Source organism: Barbus barbus (assembly GCF_936440315.1).
Source record: "Barbus barbus genome assembly, chromosome: 2".
NCBI lineage: Eukaryota > Metazoa > Chordata > Actinopteri > Cypriniformes > Cyprinidae > Barbus > Barbus barbus.
Window position 1 is genome coordinate 33,830,424 of NC_136730.1, and position 20,519 is coordinate 33,850,942.

Genomic DNA, 20,519 nt, shown 5'->3' on the forward strand with positions numbered 1-20,519 from the left:
GACATATTGCTCGAGACTTACTGATATAAAAATTATAATTGCACTTTACCGGGATTACCTGGGTAAAATGCACGTTTCTTATATAAGCCTAAAATATGTGTTAATGTCACTATTGATGAGGGTTGAATGATCTTTGAATAATATTGGTCTTCAAATGCAAGATATTTAAAGTGTACCTAAAGTATACTTGCAATAGTTCCACTTTAGCACAATCAAATGTACTTCAGTGTATCTTTAGTTGGACTTCAGCATCTGCACAAGTACATTAAGTGCAAAATTAGTTGTTATAATTTAGTAGACTTTAAGTATACCAGTTTAGTATACCAAAAAATTTAATAAAAAAATTGCTGGGTATTTTTATTAACCACATAAATATGTAAATGTATTTGTAGTATACTTGCATATTGTGCATATCAGAAATGAAATGTTTGTGGTTGTAGTTATTCTTTATACTGTGATTTCCCAAGCAGACCTTCTACAGACATACAAATAGCATACTACACCTTAAGCAAAATATAAAATTCCTGTTATCAATACTTTTGTGAAATTAGTACATTTTAGTAGAGCTAAAGTTGAATGGTGGTAGGCAGAATTGCTCAAACGTGCTCACAAATACTCTCCCTCTATCCATTTCTCTTTAACAAGAAAACTTTCTATGAATCCATATTTTTCTGTTTTTCTCTAATTTAATTTTCTGGACCACATTACCAATGGCATTTTCCTCCCTAAGCCACCAGGGCCAATCTCTCACAAAGGTGAGGGGCCAACAGAATTACTTTTTCCTATTTTATTTTCACTGACAGAGACACATGTTCTCTGTTCCATATTTGACTGTAAGTTGGAGTATCCATTCATAACAATCAGCTGACCCACTCCAGCATATTCTGGCCAGGCTATGTATAAACACTCCAGACCACACATTGCTTTCTTGGTCAGACAGGAAGCAACCAAGTGAGTGGAGAGGAAGTGAACAACCCCCGACTAAGCTAGTCGTGCTGCACACTGAACCAGGAAGTGCTTTGGCTCTGATCGCGAACACACCCTAAACGCTTCCTCTTTTATACACCACCCTTCCGCTTTCAAAAGGGCTACCCATAACCTTGCTAAGCGTCGACCTTTCTTTAGCTGTTAGAATGGCAAAATGCCATTTTCTAGCTTATATCATCTGTTGAAAGGTTTCAATTAATTTTGGATATTAGTTCTGCCGCTCATCTAAATTGTATTATTTATCAACAGACCTATCGTAAAATGAGCATGAATGCATAAATGTCATGTGTGTGCAAGTACTATGTACACACATGAGTATATGCCTTCCACCCTTGCCTTTCCTGTGACTGTTGTCTGTACTTGAGGAAAAGGTGGGTCCACTCCTCTGACCTCAGTCTCTCTCTCTCTCTCTCTCTCTCTCTCTCACACACACACACACACACACACAGCTATTTTCATTGAGACTCCCACTTTAACTCTATTGTAATGCCAAAATTACTAGATTTTGACACTATCAAAATCCACCCACCAATATGAGACTGTATAGACCAGACTGGAAAAGGCTGGAGGACTTTGGGACATGGGAACCCAATGTTAGGGTGGTTTTAGAGAGGTTTTATGAGAATCTTGTCTAACTGTAAGGATTCGCAATGCAAATGAAATCTCCATTAAATGACTAAGACTAAATCTTCATGGCCTTCTTCCAACAAATCAACATTGAGCAGTGGTGCTTTGAAACACACACACACACACACACTGGAAATAATAAAGACAACTGCTTCAAATGATGTTTAAGTTGTTATAACATAAAATGCACCTATGTCCTAGGCCTGTAAGAGTCCACCAAGGACTGCTCAGCATTTAAGAGTCATTTAGTGTAGCTGAGGCATGTAAGCATGTGGCCTTCCCATATTTTGTCTCTTTTAAGGTTGAAAGAGATATTTTACCATAATTATGCAATTTTAAATGTATGATCATAGAAAAAAAACTATCCTGTATGTTATTAATGTAACATAAAGCATTAATGCAACTACCAGCCTTTCCTCCCAGATATTTATACTTGCGTTAAAGGTTAATACAAGACATAGGAGTATAATTATAAACAGCTTCATTACGCCCCCTGCTGGACACCAAAATAACCTCGTGAGCTAGTTGTACAACTTCCACACCAAACAAAACAAACAAACATATGACAAATGTTGTCGAAGAAACGTAACACTTCACGAAAGAAGAGCAACATTACAGCAAGTTAAATAAATAAATCCACTGGCTCAGCAAATGAATCCGTAAAATTATCTCTTACAGTTAATAAATGGTGCCTGATCATTGTTAGGCTGAAAAGTCTACGTCCAGTTTGCAAACAGCGTTACTTGTAAAAATGCAAAGTAATAAAATGCAACAAAACGCAAACATCTCCAATCAATGAGTTGTGAGTGTGATCAGCTGGGGTCACGTGACGAGCACATTTGGTGATTTACGTACGCGGCTCGTTGAAAACATCGAGACAAAAGCGACACGGTTCGTATGTCAGGACTTTTCCAGCGTGTCCTCACATTTTCACAAGTCGATATTTCCTCAGGTCTGTTTGTTTGATGTAGTTACCATCGGTCATCGGAGGACTTGACTAAAAGTAAGTAGAGAATAATAACAGTTATTAAAACATTACACAATCAGATATAGGACTATGGGGCAGTATAAACCACGTTATAAACCAGTTCCGTGTTACAATACTCCGTTTTATGCGGGAATTTGCATATGACAGTCGATGAGAATGGGGAATGCCAATTGTCCTTGCTTAGCTTCATATTGACATTTAGGAAAACAAATAAACCTGCTATTTTAATGCACAAACATTTCGTTTTCCTACATTAACTCGTTTCAAGCAGTTCTTTATTTGTAAACAATGCCATGCCATAAGATATTCCAGAAAACAACCTTATCGGTGCAACATCTGAAGAAAAACTTAAAATTTAAAACTTTTTTTTTATTGCAGTTGAACAATCAATTAACAAATAATAATACACTTGAACATCCATAACAATGAAATGACAGTGGATGACAAAAACATAAGGAAGACAATAGAAACATTTTAAGTAGTCCTACAAAGAAAAAAGACATATTAATCCAATTACACTTCGCTCAACAAAATGTCATATAATTTCAAAAATTTTACACTTTTTTTTTTTTTTTTTTTTTTTTTTTTTTTTTTTTTGTTAATTTTTTTCAGCGTCTTTAAGTAGTTAAAGTCACACAAAAAATTATATAATTTGGGTACTTTAAGAGAAAACTTACACTTATGGATAAAATATTTTGTTAATAAAATAAATGTTTCCAATATATTCTGTTTTATGATTACAATGAAAAAAATAACAAATTACATCACCCAATACAAATTCAATTTCTAATTTTAGTTTTGAAACAAGGAGTTTTGACAAATCCAACAAATTCTTTAACAAGAGAGCAATTAAAAAACAGATGATCAATTGACTCCAATACTACTTTTACAGAAATTACAATTCAAGTTATCATTACCAAATTTAGATGTGAGTTCGTTGGTGGGGTCCCAGGCTGGGTGTTTTTTTTTTTTTTTCCCAGGCTGGGTGTCAGGAGTCAGGTTATGACGCAATTACGTAACTACGTATAGCTGGATTGTTTTTTAAGCAGCTCTTTGAAAACAAACGACTCGAAGGAACCGATTCGCTGGAATGATTCGGGCTTACCATTACTTTATCAAGCATGTTTTCCTGCACCTTATTCAAATAAACTAAATATCATTTATAAGCGCGTTTCACACATTGTTCTGAGAAGCTTGTGAATTTTATTGAATAGGTTGTTATTTGTTTCTAAGCAATAACATGCATTTCTTTAAACTATGTTCCAGACACTGTTGTCATAAATTTGCCGAATGATCAAACGATCGGTTACATAGTAACTGCATTTTTCATTTATGCGTTTGTGTTTGAAAGAGACGCACACAGAGGGAGGAGGGTTGATGCATGTTTGTTTAAGCAGGAACCACATGACCATCTTGCTCGTAATGTGTTGGTTCTCTCATGGCAGTCAGCCATCATCTCAGATCAACTATCTGCAAATTAGAGATTAATCATTCAGTTCAGTGTTAACTGAAGCTTTCCGCGAGATCTGACGGACATTATAAGCGCCAGCAATGCCAGGTATGATATTTGCACGATATTTTCCTCTCTCTCTCTCTCTCTCTCTCTCTCTCTCTCTCTCTCTCTCTCTCTCTCCTCTCTCTCTCTCAGTGTGTGTGCGCGCGCGCGCGTCTCGACCACTATGGAAGGCCGTTGGGGCCAAAAACACGTGAATTTTAACGCGTCAACAACACGTTAAATACGCGTATTTCACGCGTAAACAACACGTATTTAACACGTGAAATAAGTATTGTTTACGCGTGAAAAATCAACGCGTGAAATACGTGTTTACGCGTGAAATACGCGTATTTAACGTGTTGTTGACGCATGAAAAATCAGCGTCGGTGTCATTGGCTGCTGAAGACTTGGGTCAGTCTATTCATGTGAGCTTAAGGGGGTGTACCATTCATAAACAAGGCTACCACCATTTAACATGTCATATGTCTTTTTTTTTCTTTTTTTTTTTTGTATAGCCTATAGAAGTAATATTTAAAATCGCAGTTTCATGAAAAATTTGATAAAAGATCAAATTGCTTCATTTTTCTTCACTCATGCCTTTTTGTAAATAAACACATTAGTGGACATTCTAGCTTTAACCGTGATCAAACTTAAGTTTGCATCAAATCATTAACATTTGTGTGAGGAAATCAGTTACAGTGGAGGTAAGCAATCAATGCACATTTAAGAAACAGACCATTGCAATCAATATCCGTCTTCGGAAGACAATATCTTTTGTAATCGACAGCTTTTACTGTGCTTACATTTACAGCTATCGCCAGCAGGTGGCGCTTATTGAAACCTCTGTTTTGTTAAGAGATTGACACTTGAAAAACATTGACATATTGCATTTGATTCAGACGTAGGTTTGTGTCATGGTGCGAGGCTGGTAAACTCCAGTCCTGGAGGGCCACTGTTTTTCTTATGCCCCATGTTAAGTGCATGTTTTTTTTTTTTTAAATGATTACACAAACCTACGTCTGAATCAAATGCAATATGTCAATGTTTTTCAAGTGTTTTTCCCTTTTCATTTAATGGTTTCTTAAATTTTTTTTGACAGATTTGTGATTTTGAATTGCTCTCTGAACTTTGTCTTATATGTGAATGGAGAATTTCCTCTGTAATTCTGTACCATTTTTGCGCAATGTTGCCCTGAGGCAATGAATAAATATTTTGGGATGGGGGGGTGAGGGGTGGTAAAAAAAAGAAATTATCAATAAAATGTTCCCAAATAAACCAAAAAATTATGTGGAATAATTTATCATGTGCCATCAAAATGCATGCAGTAGAGGGTTAAATATATAATGCTGTAAAATAAAACGATATACAATTATACGAAAATAATCTATAATAGTATGAAATATTTTAAGTTATGTCTTTTGTTATATTCATTGTTCATTGGCCGCTTCTTATGCTGAGATTATGCAGTCAGTTAAGCATGAACTCAGTACATCTCAGTTCTCACAAGGATGCTGCTCTGTGTTCTTGCATCCTTCCGAGTTCGCTCTTCCAAGAAAGCCTTGCAAGACTGGTCTCCACACAAGTCTCTTCTCTGGGTTCTTGGAATTGAGAAACGCCAATGACCTGCATACCTAATTACTGTTTGTCTGACGAGTGCATAATCTCTTAACAAAAAAGAGGTTTCAATAAGCGCCACCTGCTGGCGATAGCTGTAAATGTAAGCACAGTAAAAGCTGTCGATTACAAAAGATATTGTCTTCCGAAGACGGATATTGATTGCAATGGTCTGTTTCTTAAATGTGCATTGATTGCTTACCTCCACTGTAACTGATTTCCTCACACAAATGTTAATGATTTGATGCAAACTTAAGTTTGATCACGGTTAAAGCTAGAATGTCCACTAATGTGTTTATTTACAAAAAGGCACGAATGAAAAATGAAGCAATTTGATCTTTTATCAAATTTTTCATGAAACTGCGATTTTAAATATTACTTCTATAGGCTATACAAAAAAGAAAAGAAAAAAGACATATGACACATGTTAAATGGTGGTAGCCTAGTTTATGAATGGTACACCCCCTTAAGCTCACATGAATAGACTGACCCAAGTCTTCAGCAGCCAATGACACCGACGCGTTCAAACTGATTTTTCACGCGTCAACAACACGTTAAATACGCGTATTTCACGCGTAAACAACACGTATTTCACTCGTTAATTTTTCATGCGTAAACAATACGTATTTCACGTGTTAAATACGTGTTGTTTACGTGTGAAATACGCGCATTTAACGTGTTGACGCGTTAAAATTCACGTGTTTTTGGCCCCAACGGCCTTCCATAGACTTCACTACGTGTCTGTCACTGACTGGACGCCTTAATGTCTAAAAAGCGGTTCCGACGGCAAATATGGCCGTGCAAACTGATGCTTGTTTGGTTGTACGTGAATTTGGGTTGCTTACTCCTACATGTTTAACTGCGTTATTTTGCTGCTCGCATTTGTGTATGAAGTTCTTGTAGATAAACAGATAACTCTAATGTCATGTCTGGGGGTTGTTGTGGCCCACTTGGGCTGTCATTGCATTTCTCAACATGCCCTTTCTGGTCATTTAACTCTTGTTACGTGTTCTGTCCTGCCATGAAGCTATTTGTTTGTCCTCTGAATTATCCCGCTTTTCTAGGTGTAACACTGCAAAAGTGGATTATATAATTGGCTCGAGAGTGTTTATAAAGCGCGTGCAGGCTTATATGGTTGTGTTTCGGGGAACTTCATTACGCTTTGATGCTTTTATGTTTAAACCCGTTTATTATGTTGTGCTCTTTTAAAAATGTATGTTTGTTTATTTTTTTTTCTGTTTATCAGCCAGTGCCTCAATATCAGAATGCTTGTCTAGAAGGAAGGTTAACTGTGTCTAGTCTTTTGTTTTAATATTTCTGACACACACGCAGTAACGTGTTGTTGCAAAAGCTTGAGGTTTTTTGCAGTCTATCACATGCTGCTCATCACTGGGTTTGAAGGGAACATGTAACGTGTATAACCACTGCATGATCAGCTCCTTACATCGACCCAGAGATGGACACAAATACTTCAAAATGTATTTAAAATACAAAATACTGTGTGGGAAAATGTATTTAAATACAAATACAGTATTTTGAAAATACACACAATACATTTGAAATTGGCCATCCAGTGAAGTAACATTATTAAGACCTGTTTACACCAAGAACGATAAATATATAAAGGTAACTATATTAGTGTATTGTATAAGATTCAGCATCTGCATTGTATAAGTATACAATGTAATTGTGTCATCTGTCACTAAATGCTCAAGCTCTTTAAAGCAGAAATGATTCCGATTGGCTGTCAATATTTTTATCATTCATTATTTTTTGTGCTGTTATGGTTATAGTTGTGGTGTGCTATCTTTTATTCACTTAGATTTAGGATGTACTCACACTAGGGGATCTGATCCGTGATTGAGCACGATTGACCCCCAATGTCCAGTTCATTTCACAAGTGTGTCTGCTCTGTACTGTGTCCAGTGCGGTTTGTTTAACCATGCCCTGGTCCGCTTGAAGAGGTGGCTCGGGTGCGGTACGTATAGTGACCACTAACCGCGCTTGAGCATGGAACAGTTAAGTGTGGGGTATGTAATTTTTTTTTTCAAAAACGCATTACAAAACTGAGTCGGGGCAGAGTACCAAAACAAACTTGTAGTAAGGGGAGTGTCTACTCATGATGTGGAGGAGAGAGCATTCAGTGAACAGCCGAGTGACAAAGAGATGGCGGATAAAAAAACAAAAGCAGAAAACTTCTGCGGAATGATAAGGCAAGAAGTGGGACCCGTGTAAATATCGGATCAGCTTTTCAGCGATCGGACACCAAGGTTGCTTTGTTTCTTCTCGATAGGTGAGTAACACCGTGTCTACACCGGACGCACCACGCCACAACAGCTAAAGTCTGCCTATACTGGACGCGATAAAGCGACTGTTGAAAATCATTTGAAATTTGTGTCAGCATCTCATAAACAGAAAGCAACAGCAGTTTTCTGTCGGGGATTTGTCGCGCCGCGCAGCATCCGGTGTAGACCGCATCACTGATTATAATGACTTTTATATTTTGTTGCGCCGTCCAGTGTAGACACGGTGTAACATTGGTTTTGCTTTGTTTCACAGAACTAATCGTTGCGTAGGCTACGTATGTGTGGGGCAGAGCTATCAAAATAGGGGTGTGTCCCTATAAGGGTAGGGGCGTGTTTGTTTTGGTAATTTCAACATTGGTTTCCAGAAATCGCTTACCCCCCTTTAATGTACTATTTTTGTATGCACTATTGTTATCATGACCGCAAAAATCTTTATAACTGCTTGGATATCACACTTCAATTAATTTAATTTGAGTACATTTAGATTTATTATGGGTCTGGTTCTCGTCTTATTGATGAACCGGTATTGTAGTTTGCGTGTAAAGATGCAAATTCCACCATTAACCTCAGCTGCCTCTGTAATAATAATAGCGAAATGACAATCGCGCTTGGGCTTTAGTACAAGGCAGCTGTGCCTAGTGTGAGTATGCCCTTAGAACAATTTAAAAAAAAAAATCTTTATTATTAGCCTTATAGTTATATTTGTCTTGGGATGCATACACACAGAGAAAGCTGCTTATTACTCATTTATCCATGTTTATTTATCGCTCTGACGTGTCAGTAGCTCCTGCCCACTAAAAGCTCCACAGATATATTTGCATACCAAGACGATATAGAAAAAGTTAAATCGATTTACACTTTATATCATCGCCGACACTTATGGCGATATGACAATATAGCAAGCCGTAATGATTAAAGTTTAATGAACACATTTGACTAGCTAGTTGATAAAACCGAAATCTGACCAAAAAAAACTAACAAGACTGACTAGTGCTAATGCTATGCTCCCCTTGCTAGGGTTTTTTTTTTTTTTTTATCTGCTGAGACGGATTTTCCACAAAAGCAAGATCACTGTTTTAATGTTAAAGTCATGCACCTAGCATTTTGTATGGTTTATACACAGCAAAACAACATGTATTTAACTGAAAATCCAGAATCGTTGCCCTTGCTGTGTGTTTGGGGTCATTGTCATGCTGGAAGATCCAGCCACGACCCATCTTCAATGTTCTTACTGAGGGAAGGAGATTGTTGCCCAAAATCTCATGATACATGGCCCCATCCATCCTCCCCTCAATACGGTGCAGTCGTCCTGGCCCCTTTCCAAAAAAGCACCCCCAAAGCATGATGTTTCCACCCCCATGCTTCACGGTTGGGATGGTGTTCTTGGGATTGTACTCATCCTTCTTCCTCCAAACACGGCGAGTGGAGTTTATACCAAAAAGTTATATTTTGGTCTCCACTGACCACAAGACCTTCTCCCATGCCTCCTCTGGATTATCCAGATGGTCTTTGGCAAACTTCAGACTAGGGGTGTAAGAAAATATCGATGCACGATATTTTGTTTGGCGATACTGTATCGATTTTCCAAAACGGAATATCAATATTTAAAAAAAATAAATCATACAGGATTCATGGCAGTTGTTTCGTTTGGAGTTCATAACCCGACTCAAGTGTCATATCCTGGGCTTTTGTGGTAACGTCCGCTCCGGGACCGCGGTGCGGGTGCCAACTAGGTCCCGCCGCTTGCCGCGTCCCGTGTTAATCGTAAATTAATCGACAATGAATTGTGACTCCTGGGAAAAACGGGACGTCTGGTCACCCACTCCCTAACCCTTCGGGTGCTGAGGCCATTGTTTCAGATCGCTAGTTCGCGTTTTGGTAGGCTATCCGTCCACTGCGGCTGCCATGCAAACGCACCTTATCCAATGACAGAGACGCACATTTTGGAAGACAAGACAGTTAACTTAGCCTATAGGATGTATTTTGAATGTCCGGTAGTCCTCAAATAACATTTTAGTCCCGTCTCGTCTTGTTAATGAAGACGCGCATAAATTTCGTCATAGTTTTTATCATCAGATATTTGTTTTAGCTCGTCAACGTCTCGTCTTAGTCACAGAAAAAAGGTTCGTTGACGAATATTTTTCGTCGTCGTCGTCTTCGTCAACGAAATTAACACTGCATTGAAACAGTTTGTTCATACAAACATGTTTCCTCGTGTTTGTTCAAATATTAGAGATTGCAGTATTGATTTTGTTTTGCCCTGGTACCCTATGTAAAGCAATGCATGCATTTGTAAATACTCAGTACAGCCATGATCACTAGATCTGCCAACTAGTGTATAGGCCTACTTGTCTGTCTGAACCAGTAGTTGAACAGGTGGCAGATTGTGATATAATGTTCGGTGTTATTTCTTTTTAATCAAGGATTTAGGCTGCAAAATGTAAATGGTTTAACCCAAAAAGTCAATTGCAAGTTACAAATAACAGTGGGTCCAGCATTGCAGATGAATGTTTTGTCAGAAACCTCATTATGTGCTTGTTTATGGTCTCTGTTTGCTATTACCTGTCAGGTGTGTGTGTGTGAGAGAGAGAGTTTAAAGCCACTTTAGTTCTCTCAGTAGCTCATCCTCTCATGTCATCACTCACAGATGAGCTCATATCCTCCAGTGACGTCACTGCTATTATTAAGCCTTAAACCTCTGATCTCTCATACACCAACTTAACACACATAGACAGCCACAAATGTTCTGCGAGTCTGTGGTTGTTGCAAATGAAAATGCTACGAACTGAGTACACTGCATATTGCTTACTCTCTTTTAATGGTATAGGCATTATTTCACAAATTGAACAATAGGGGGAAGTCGTGGCCTAATGGTTAGAGAGTCGGACTCGTAATCGAAAGGTTGCGAGTTCGAGCCCCCGGCCGGCAGGAATTGTAGGTGGGGGGAGGGAATGTCCAGCGCTCTCTCCACCCTCAATACCACGACTGAGGTGCCCTTGAGCAAGGCACCGAACCCCCAATTGCTCCCCGGGCGCTGCAGCATGGCTGCCCACTGCTCCGGGTGTGTGTTCACGGTGTGTGTGTGTGTGTGTGTGTGTGCATTTGTTCACTACTCACTGCTGTGTGTGTGCACTTGGATGGGTTAAACGCAGAGCACCAATTTCGAGTATGGGTCACCATACTTGACAATACGTCACGACTTTACTTTACTTTAATAGTATACTATTGTATATCTATGTATACTAGTCTTCACATGATTACATGTTTAATTCAGCAAAGTGCATCCACTTATAATTTTGGTAAAAACGGCTAATTTGCAGATTTAATTCCATCTTGTGTATAACTGCTGTAACACATATATTTGGAAGTATGATCAAATTCAATCAAAAAAGAGATTTTTAGAATCATGACTGATTTTATTTGTGGTTCCATCACAATAGAAAAGGAAGGTCAAGTTGAGCATATTGTACATGTGTATTGTACACACATGCTGCAGCAATAGTAAGAATGCTGCTTAGTTGGTGACGATTTATGCAATATTGAATTCGGACTTGCTTTAATATACTGTAAGAGGCAGAATTCAGCTTCAGGTTTCAGACACAATCGATGTGTGTAAACAGCTGATTGGTGGGGGGAAAAAAACATTTTCGCCATCTAGCAGGCTAGTGTATACATATTGCGCATGAATTGAACCAAGTAATCTTTTTAAATATTACATGAAATTAACGGTTTAATCTGTTGTCCTAAAGCATCAGGGTCACTGTTCCCTCTTGTGTTTACAGCATGTATTACTGTAAACATTTGCAACTGATAGCAAGCATGCATATGTTTTGAGTTATGTGTTTGGTGGTTTAGATTTTTATTTATTTTTATTTTTTTGGATGGTTTAAATCATGCATAGTTTATTGCCAAAAAATCAACTCCAAATCAGAGGAATTCATACCATAACTATTAGCATATATTTGGAAATGTGCATTCTCTTATTATTTTACTCTTCGATGATCATCTATTTCATGCGAACAGGTTGAGTGTTCAGCCATGTTGTATCATTCTGGAACGTGATCTTGTACATGCACCAGTAGTCCATGGACACAGTGAGTAGGTGTGGTTGTCAAATGTGCTCTGCATTTAACCCATCCAACATGCGCGCACACACACACACACCGTGAACACCAGCCATTTATGCTGCGGCGCCCGGGGAGCAGTTGGGGGTTCGGTGCCTTGCTCAAGGGCACCTCAGTCGTGGTATTGAGGGTGGAGAGAGCGCTGGACATTCACTTCCCCCCACCTACAATCCCTGCTGGCCCGAGACTCGAACCCGCAACCTTTGGATTATGAGTCCGACTCTCTAACCATTAGGCCACGACTTCCCATGCTTTATGCTATTGTCTTAAGCATTACAGTATATAAACAGCTGCTCACCTTGCGACTCTTTCAGCAGCCTTGTTTTTGTTTTTCTGTCATAACTGGTTTCTCAGCTCACTTCTAATCATAACAAATTATTGGGGAATACTGCTTTATTCTTTTTTTTATATTTACCATTCATTCACATCACTGGAATAAATGGCAAAAGTAAACAGATAGTAACTAAAATTGAAAAAATATTATTTTAAATCGTTATCTTAAATTGTGTTAGTATTTCACAATATTACTGATTTTACTCTTATGATCAAATAAATGCAGCAATGTTGAATATAAGAGACTTACTTTTAGGGTAACTAAACCCTAAAACAACTTTTTTGATTTAATGATCTGTAAGACTGTCTTTTTTATTAGTGCTGTGCATTGATTCGAGTAAATGTTTTGACATTTGGTTATAAAGTTTTAATTCTACAATATATGGTGTAAAACGTCTGCGTTTCCGCCTCCTTCAGGTTGAACGGTGGCTACTGCAGTTGAATTTTCCTATTGGACGTTGCATACCCCTGTGACGTATGATGGCACTTACTAACCACGCCCCTGCACGAGCTCACCACATCCCCTCTTGTCTCCGCTGGGCTCTGCCCACTTTTCCAGCATTTTTCGAATATTGCCAGTGGGTGGAGTTAAACTCTGACCAGGGGTTTAGTTACCCTTTAATGTTCAAAAACAATTTATCCCAAATCATTAAACAGTAGTGTAATCGTACTTAATCATACTCAATGTGTTCACATTGCATCATAGGTGGTCCACTTTTTAGTGCGTGTCTTTAGTAAAGTCTTATTAGACCGGTTGTACATTAGTTCAGTTTGCTGACTTTGCACACTTTCATTTCAAAAGTACCTTTTTTGTTGTATTTTGGTTTGTCTTGTCTAAAATTATTTACAGAATGCTAATGTTGCTCATATTGGTTGTTGAGGGATATAACAGCTTCTCAGCTGTTCCATGGCCAGGTGTGTGTTATTCCCTCATTATCCCAATTACAATGAGCAGATAAAAGGTCCAGAGTTCATTTCAAGTGTGCTATTTGCATTTGGAATCTGTTGCTGTCAACTGTCAAGATGAGATCCAAAGAGCTGTCACTATCAGTGAAGCAAGCCATCATTAGGCTGAAAAAACTAAATTCTTAAAAAGAAGGAACGCACCGGTGAGCTCAGCAACACCAAAATACCTGGAAGACCACGGAAAACAACTGTGGTGGATGACCGAAGAATTCTTTCCCTGGTGAAGAAAACACCCTTCACAACAGTTGGCCAGATCAAGAACACTCTCCAGGAGATAGGTGTATGTGTGTCAAAGTCAACAATCAAGAGAAGACTTCACCAGAGTGAATACAGAGGGTTCACCACAAGATGTAAACCATTGGTGAGCCTCAAAAACAGGAAGGCCAAATTAGAGTTTGCCAAACGACATCTAAAAAAGCCTTCACAGTTCTGGAACAACATCCTGGACAGATGAGACCAAGATCAACTTGTACCAGAGTGATGGGAAGAGAAGAGTATGGAGAAGGAAAGGAACTGCTCATGATCCTAAGCATACCACCTCATCAGTGAAGCATGGTGGTGGTAGTGTCATGGCGTGGGCATGTATGGCTGCCAGTGGAACTGGTTCTCTTGTATTTATTGATGATGTGACTGCTGACAAAAGCAGCAGGATGAATTCTGAAGTGTTTCAGGCAATATTATCTGCTCATATTCAGCCAAATGCTTCAGAACTCACTGGACGGCGCTTCACAGTGCAGATGGACAATGACCCAAAGCATACTGCAAAAGCAACCAAAGAGTTTTTGAAGGGAAAGAAGTGGACTGTTATGCAATGGCCAAGTCAATCACCTGACCTGAATCCAATTGAGCATGCATTTCACTTGCTGAAGACAAAACTGAAGGGAAGATGCCCCAAGAACAAGCAGGAACTGAAGACGGTTGCAGTAGAGGCCTGGCAGAGCATCACCAGGGATGAAACCCAGCGTCTGGTGATGTCTATGCGTTCCAGACTTCAGGCTGTAATTGACTGCAAAGGATTTGCAACCAAGTATTAAAAAGTGAAAGTTTGATTTATGATTATTATTCTGTCCCATTACTTTTGGTCCCTTAACAAGTGGGAGGCACATATGCAAACTGTTGTAATTCCTACACCGTTCACCTGATTTGGATGTAAATACCCTCAAATTAAAGCTGACAGTCTGCAGTTAAAGCACATCTTGTTTGTTTCATTTGAAATCCATTGTGGTGGTGTATAGAGCCAAAAATGTTAGAATTGTGTCGATGTCCCAATATTTGTGTGTGTGTGTATAAGACATGTATAATAAAAAAAAAATAAGTAAATAAAATTATATATTAAAAAATAATATATATATATTTTTTAAATATATATAATTTTATTACGGTGTTTCCCCTGCCATTATCTTAGGAGGGCGGCCCGCCCCCCTTGAAAGTCAAGTTCATGTCATTAATTTTATTTTGTCTATAGCGCCAGATCACAACAGAAGTCATTTAAAGTTACCTTTCCAATAGAACAGGTCTATACCTTGTTCCTTTATTAAACAAACTTACATAGTCTACAAAGCCTTTTGAATTACGGGGACATAGGCAGTGTCCTCATAAACCACCTTCATATTGTAATACCTCTGTCATACCCATGTCATTATACAAATTTGTGTCCTCATAACCAAAAATGTTACTTACATAGTCTACAAAGCCTTTTGAATTACGGGGACATAGGCAGTGTCCTCATAAACCACCTTCATATTGTAATACCTCTGTCATACCCATGTCATTATACAAATTTGTGTCCTCATAACCCCCCCCCCCCCAAAAGCCATAAACCTAGGGGAAACGCTGTATTATTAGAATTATATATTTTTTAACTTGTTATTGCTATCAGTACCAGACATGATTGCTATATTATATATTATACATCCCTAAAAGATGTCTTATCCTTTTTTTTTTTTTTTGAGCCAGCAGAAATGAACGGGGCTGAGATGGGAAAGATGCAGGGCAGCGGAGTTAAAGGGAGTGAGGGAAAAGACCCAGTAGCCAATGGGCATTCAGAGAATGAGTCCAACCCCTTTGCAGAGTACATGTGGATGGAGAACGAGGAGGAATACAATCGCCAGGTCTGTACACACACCAACCCACTTACAGCCCTTTTAAGCCCACACCATAAAAACACAATCTCAACAGCTGATCAGGATGGATTTTAAACTTTCGCTTGAGATGTGGGTTAGTGTTCTGCACAGTTAAGTTCATAGTTTTGTTTAACGACCATTTTTGGATGTCACTCTGTGGCTCTTGAGATGCTAAATTGTAGAACGTTATTTAATTGTTCTTTTTTAAATAAACTTGGACAGGAAATTGTCTTATTTGTTTATTTTAGGTGGAGGAGGAATTGCTTGAGCAGGAGTTTTTGGAGCGCTGTTTCCAAGAGATGTTGGATGAGGAGGATCAGGATTGGTTCATTCCAGAGAGGGACCTCCCCTCAGTTGGACAGATTCAGCAACAGCTCAATGGACTTTCTGTCAGTGATGGCAATGCAGAGGAAATCTTGGTAAGCATTAAAGGAACACTAATGATATTACGCAGCGCCTAAAAGTAGTCCCCAGCTAGGTAACTAGTTATGATATAGCTGGGGACAACTTTTAGGCGCTGCGTAATATCATAAGGACAATTAACTTTTACTCACAGGTTTAGCAAGATGTGAGGGTAAGACCTTTTGTTGTGTGAAACAAGTAGATATTTTGACTTTCAGCTGTGTTTGTTTAAACCATGAAAGTCATAGAGTGCAATCGGTGTGCTACAGAAGTACAAAGCTTATTAATTTGTTCAACTGATTTTTAGCGATACCTTAAAAACGGACCTACTGTAAGCTACAATGGATATTATATACTTTTGCTGAAACCATCATCTGCAGCATTTAAAATTTTAAAGCAATCATATTTAACAGCAGAAATTCCTGATTAAAAACCACATGATTGTGAAAGGATTCTCCACCAGTCAGAGAACCACAACAAGTAGATCTTGACAAAGGAGCTGTGTAGCCCCGCCCACTTCCATGAAGCACTGTGAAAACATGGGGAAGGTCATTCTTCCTACACCCCTACTTTCATATATGTATATGTATATATGTGTGTGTGTGTGTGTGTGTGTGTGTGTGTGTACACACACACACACACACATACATACATACATACAGGTGCTGGTCATAAAATTAGAATATCATGAAAGTTGATTTATTTCAGTAATACCATTCAAAAAGTGAAACTTGTATATTAGATTCATTCATTACACACAGACTGATATATTTCAAATGTTTATTTCCTTTAATTTTGATGATTATAACTGACAACTAATGAAAGTCCCAAATTCAGTATCTCAGAAAATTAGAATATTGTGAAAATGTTCAATATTGAAGACCCCTGGTGCCACACTCTAATCAGCTAATTAACTCAAAACACCTGCTAAAGCCTTTAAATGGTCTCTCAGTCTAGTTCTGCAGGCTACACAATCATGGGGAAGACTGCTGACTTGACAGTTGTCCAAAAGATGACCATTGACACCTTGCACAAGGAGGGCAAGACACAAAAGGTCATTTCTAAAGAGGCTGACTGTTCAGAGAGCTCTGTGTCCAAGCACATTAATAGAGAGGCGAAGGGAAGGACAAGATGTGGTAGAAAAAAGTGTACAAGCAATAGGGATAACTGCACCCTGGAGAGGATTGTGAAAAAAAAAAAAAAAAAAAAAAAAACACATTCAAAAATGTGGGGGAGATTCACAAAGAGTGGACTGCAGCTGGAGTCAGTGCTTCAAGAACCACCACGCACAGACGTATGCAAGACATGGGTTTCAGCTGTCACATTCCTTGTGTCAAGCCACTCTTGAACAAGAGACAGCGTCAGAAGCGTCTTGACTGGACTGCTGCTGAGTGGTCCAAAGTTATGTTCTCTGATGAAAGTATATTTTGCATTTCCTTTGGAAATCAAGGTCCCAGAGTCTGGAGGAAGAGTGGAGAGGCACATAATCCACGTTGCTTGAGGTCCAGTGTAAAGTTTCCACAGTCATTGATGGTTTGGGGTGCCATGTCATCTGCTGGTGTTGGTCCATTGTGTTTTCTGAGGTCCAAGGTCAATGCAGCCGTCTACCAGGACGTTTTAGAGCACTTCATGCTTCCTGCTGCTGACCAACTTTATGGAGATGCAGATTTCATTTTCCAACAGGACTTGGCACCTGCACACACTGCCAAAGCTGCCAGTACCTGGTTTAAGGACCATGGTATCCCTGTTCTTGATTGGCCAGCAAACTAGCCTGACCTTAACCCCATAGAAAACCTATGGGGTATTGTGAAGAGGAAGATGCAATACGCCAGACCCAACAATTCAGAAGAGCTGAAGGCCACTATCAGAGCAACATGGGCTCTCATAACACCTGAGCAGTGCCACAGACTGATCGACTCCATGCCACGCCGCATTGCTGCAGTAATCCAGGCCAAAGGAGCCCCAACTAAATATTGAGTGCTGTACATGCTCATACTTTTCATGTTCATACTTTTCAGTTGGCCAACATTTCTAAAAAATCATTTTTTTTGCATTGGTCTTAATTGATATTCTAATTTTCTGAGATACTGAATTTGGGACTTTCATTAGTTGACAGTTATAATAACAATGAAATTATATATAATTTCTATTAGATTATAACTATAATTTCTATTATATTATAACTGTCAGTTATTATAACTGACAGTTATAATAGTTGTCAGTTATAATAATCAAAATTAAAGGAAATAAACATTTGAAATATATCAGTCTGTGTGTAATGAATGAATCTAATATACAAGTTTCACTTTTTGAATGGTATTACTGAAATAAATCAACTTTTTCATGATATTCTAATTTTATGAACAGCACATGTATGTATGTATGTATGTATATATGTAATTTTTTTTTTTTTTTTTTTTTTTTAAATGTTTGTAGTGTTATGTTTCACCTCGTATCTGGACGGTTTAATTCATGGCTTATAAACAAGGACTTTTTTCTTGTTTATAATCCTTATGGGGAAAAAATACTACCTGAACCAAGGCCACTGAAATAGTGGTTGGGCACTGTTGTACTCTTTTGGAGTCCAAAACAACACTGGAGCTTGTTGACTTTCATTGTATGGACCAAAAAATATCTTCAATAAAATATTTTTAAGTTGGTGCTCATTGTCAGATATGTTTTAATTGATTTTTACTTCTATTTTTTTTTTTCCCCAGCGAAAGAGCATCTTAAACCCTGAAGCCAAGGAGTTTGTGCCAGGGGTGAAATACTAGGGATCATCATTGTCCTCCTCTCTCATACACACTTCTGATCATATATGCAAAGACTCTTGTGCCCATGTTTAGGATGGTCACATAAATGTGCTCTTCTCCACATTTTTGAAGGGGCAGGAATACGGATTTTGTTGTTTTGGAATGGGAGGGAGGTGATTTGTCTATAAGCTTTATGTTTCTGTTATGTATAAACCAAGGGTATTAATTTGAAACATGACCTCTAGGAGGTGCTGTGACTAAATATCACACTCATTACCAGGCTGTTTAATTTTCTTTTACCCTTGTTGAAAGGGCTGTTCTTGTCAGCGTTCATTGTTTTACAGTTTGTGCCTGATCAGGTCTTTGCTTCTCCCGTTGTTGTTGTTGTTGTTGTGTGGTTTTTTTTTAAATTTTGTTCTTTTCGATGCATCTGTTCACATTTGAGTTTCAAGGGGTGTGGCCATAAAAGACTAGGGGTGTGGCTGGTGGTAGGCAGAGCCCCTTGGTTTGGATTGAATGCTGAGGAAAGGGTGTTGGGGAGTTCACGTGAATTTAACTTTTGCTTTTGAATTGAATTCGTTACATGCAGGACTGAATTTCATTTAAAAATCTATGGAAGAATGGCAAAATAAAGACAAGTTTGTATTTAAATGGACCATTTGTTGTGTTAAATCCTCACATTTAACAGCAATGGTTAAAAATGAACCATTTAACATATGCATATGGATGAATCAATTAACATGCTATGCATATTTTATGTGGATGAGAACTACTCTTTTAGCCTCTTCAGTAATCAGCCAGTAATGTAACCTCATCCATTATTAGTTTGCAGGAGATAAACTTGAAAAAATCTGGTTTCTCATAAGCAAAACTGTCTTGATTTCCTTTTAACTGCTATAGGGAATGGGCAAGGCCATAATTATATGTTCATGCTCATGAAAGTGATTCAGTTGTTTTAATGTAGTTTAATTAGACCTACAACCAGCATTGCATCTATTTACTTTATTTCTTAGATTTTAGTCTTGGCATTCAGATTGTATTATCCTGTGAAGTTTTAAGACAGTAACTGATAGACCCAAATGGTATTGAGAAATAATTGTTTGCTAGTAGCAGCACTAAACATTCAGCAATTACAATTTTGTTTAATGTGCTGGTAGATACATACATAGTATTTGAAAGTTGAAATGTTGTGGTATGAAAAAACAGGTCTGTATCCTGTGAGCAGCACACAGATTAGAAACAATTCTCATATTGCTCCTTTCTCCACAGTTCCTGCTGACATGTCAAGGGACATTATTTTGAAATTTGCATCACATATTAGCTAACGGGTGTCATTTCAAAGGGTTCAACAAACAGATTTAAATAAACTGATACGAAGGTCCTTGAACATTTTTTTCTGATTGTCTGAACTAAAACTAATAAATGTATTGTCAGATTTGTAATATTATCTCTAAATAAATGAATAACAAAAATAATTCGATGGAACAACCAATCTAAAGTACTTCACTAAATAAGTCTCATGACAATTAGCACAATCTTGCTGTCAGTACTCCTGTAAAGAGGACAAATAGAGGTGGGTCTTTTACAACTGTTCACAACCAGGATGTGGTGATAAGGAAGAGAAGAAAGGGGGATGTTCGAGGTTAGCAGTAGTCATTTGCCTCCACCAATGATCTAAAGTTCAGGGGGTCAGAGCATCACATCTTGTTGGCTCCAAGGAAACTCTGCAGTTAGTGTTGGTAACACTCCTAAACAAAGACTAAACTATTTTAAGCTAGTATTTGAGCAATCAGGAGAGATG

The 20,519-nt window shown here is 38.2% G+C and overlaps 1 protein-coding gene across 7 annotated transcripts; it reads left to right on the forward strand.

Annotated features, from left to right (window-relative positions):
- The first annotated feature begins 2,166 nt into the window (after positions 1-2,166).
- Positions 2,167-19,575, forward strand: LOC306843698 (polyadenylate-binding protein-interacting protein 2B-like). Of its 7 annotated transcripts, none has more exons than XM_079375325.1 (4): positions 2,167-2,617; positions 15,397-15,551; positions 15,812-15,982; positions 18,683-19,575. In XM_079375325.1, the coding sequence occupies exons 2-4, from the start codon at positions 15,402-15,404 to the stop codon at positions 18,737-18,739; spliced, it is 378 nt and encodes a 125-aa protein (XP_079231451.1). In that variant the 5' UTR covers positions 2,167-2,617; positions 15,397-15,401; the 3' UTR covers positions 18,740-19,575. The 7 variants fall into 7 exon arrangements, with proteins under 7 accessions (XP_079231451.1, XP_079231450.1, XP_079231454.1 ...); XM_079375324.1 differs by having other exon boundaries at positions 2,446-2,617; positions 15,393-15,551; XM_079375328.1 differs by having other exon boundaries at positions 2,464-2,617; positions 15,400-15,551.
- The last annotated feature ends 944 nt before the right edge of the window (positions 19,576-20,519 follow it).

What these genes read in the sequence shown, in the direction of transcription:
- LOC306843698 (XM_079375322.1), top strand. An exon ending in AGGAGGAATACAATCGCCAG is followed by an intron (nt 15,552 to 15,811) that starts GTCTGTACACAC and finishes TGTTTATTTTAG; the next exon opens with GTGGAGGAGGAATTGCTTGA. An exon ending in GCAATGCAGAGGAAATCTTG is followed by an intron (nt 15,983 to 18,682) that starts GTAAGCATTAAA and finishes TTTTTTCCCCAG; the next exon opens with CGAAAGAGCATCTTAAACCC.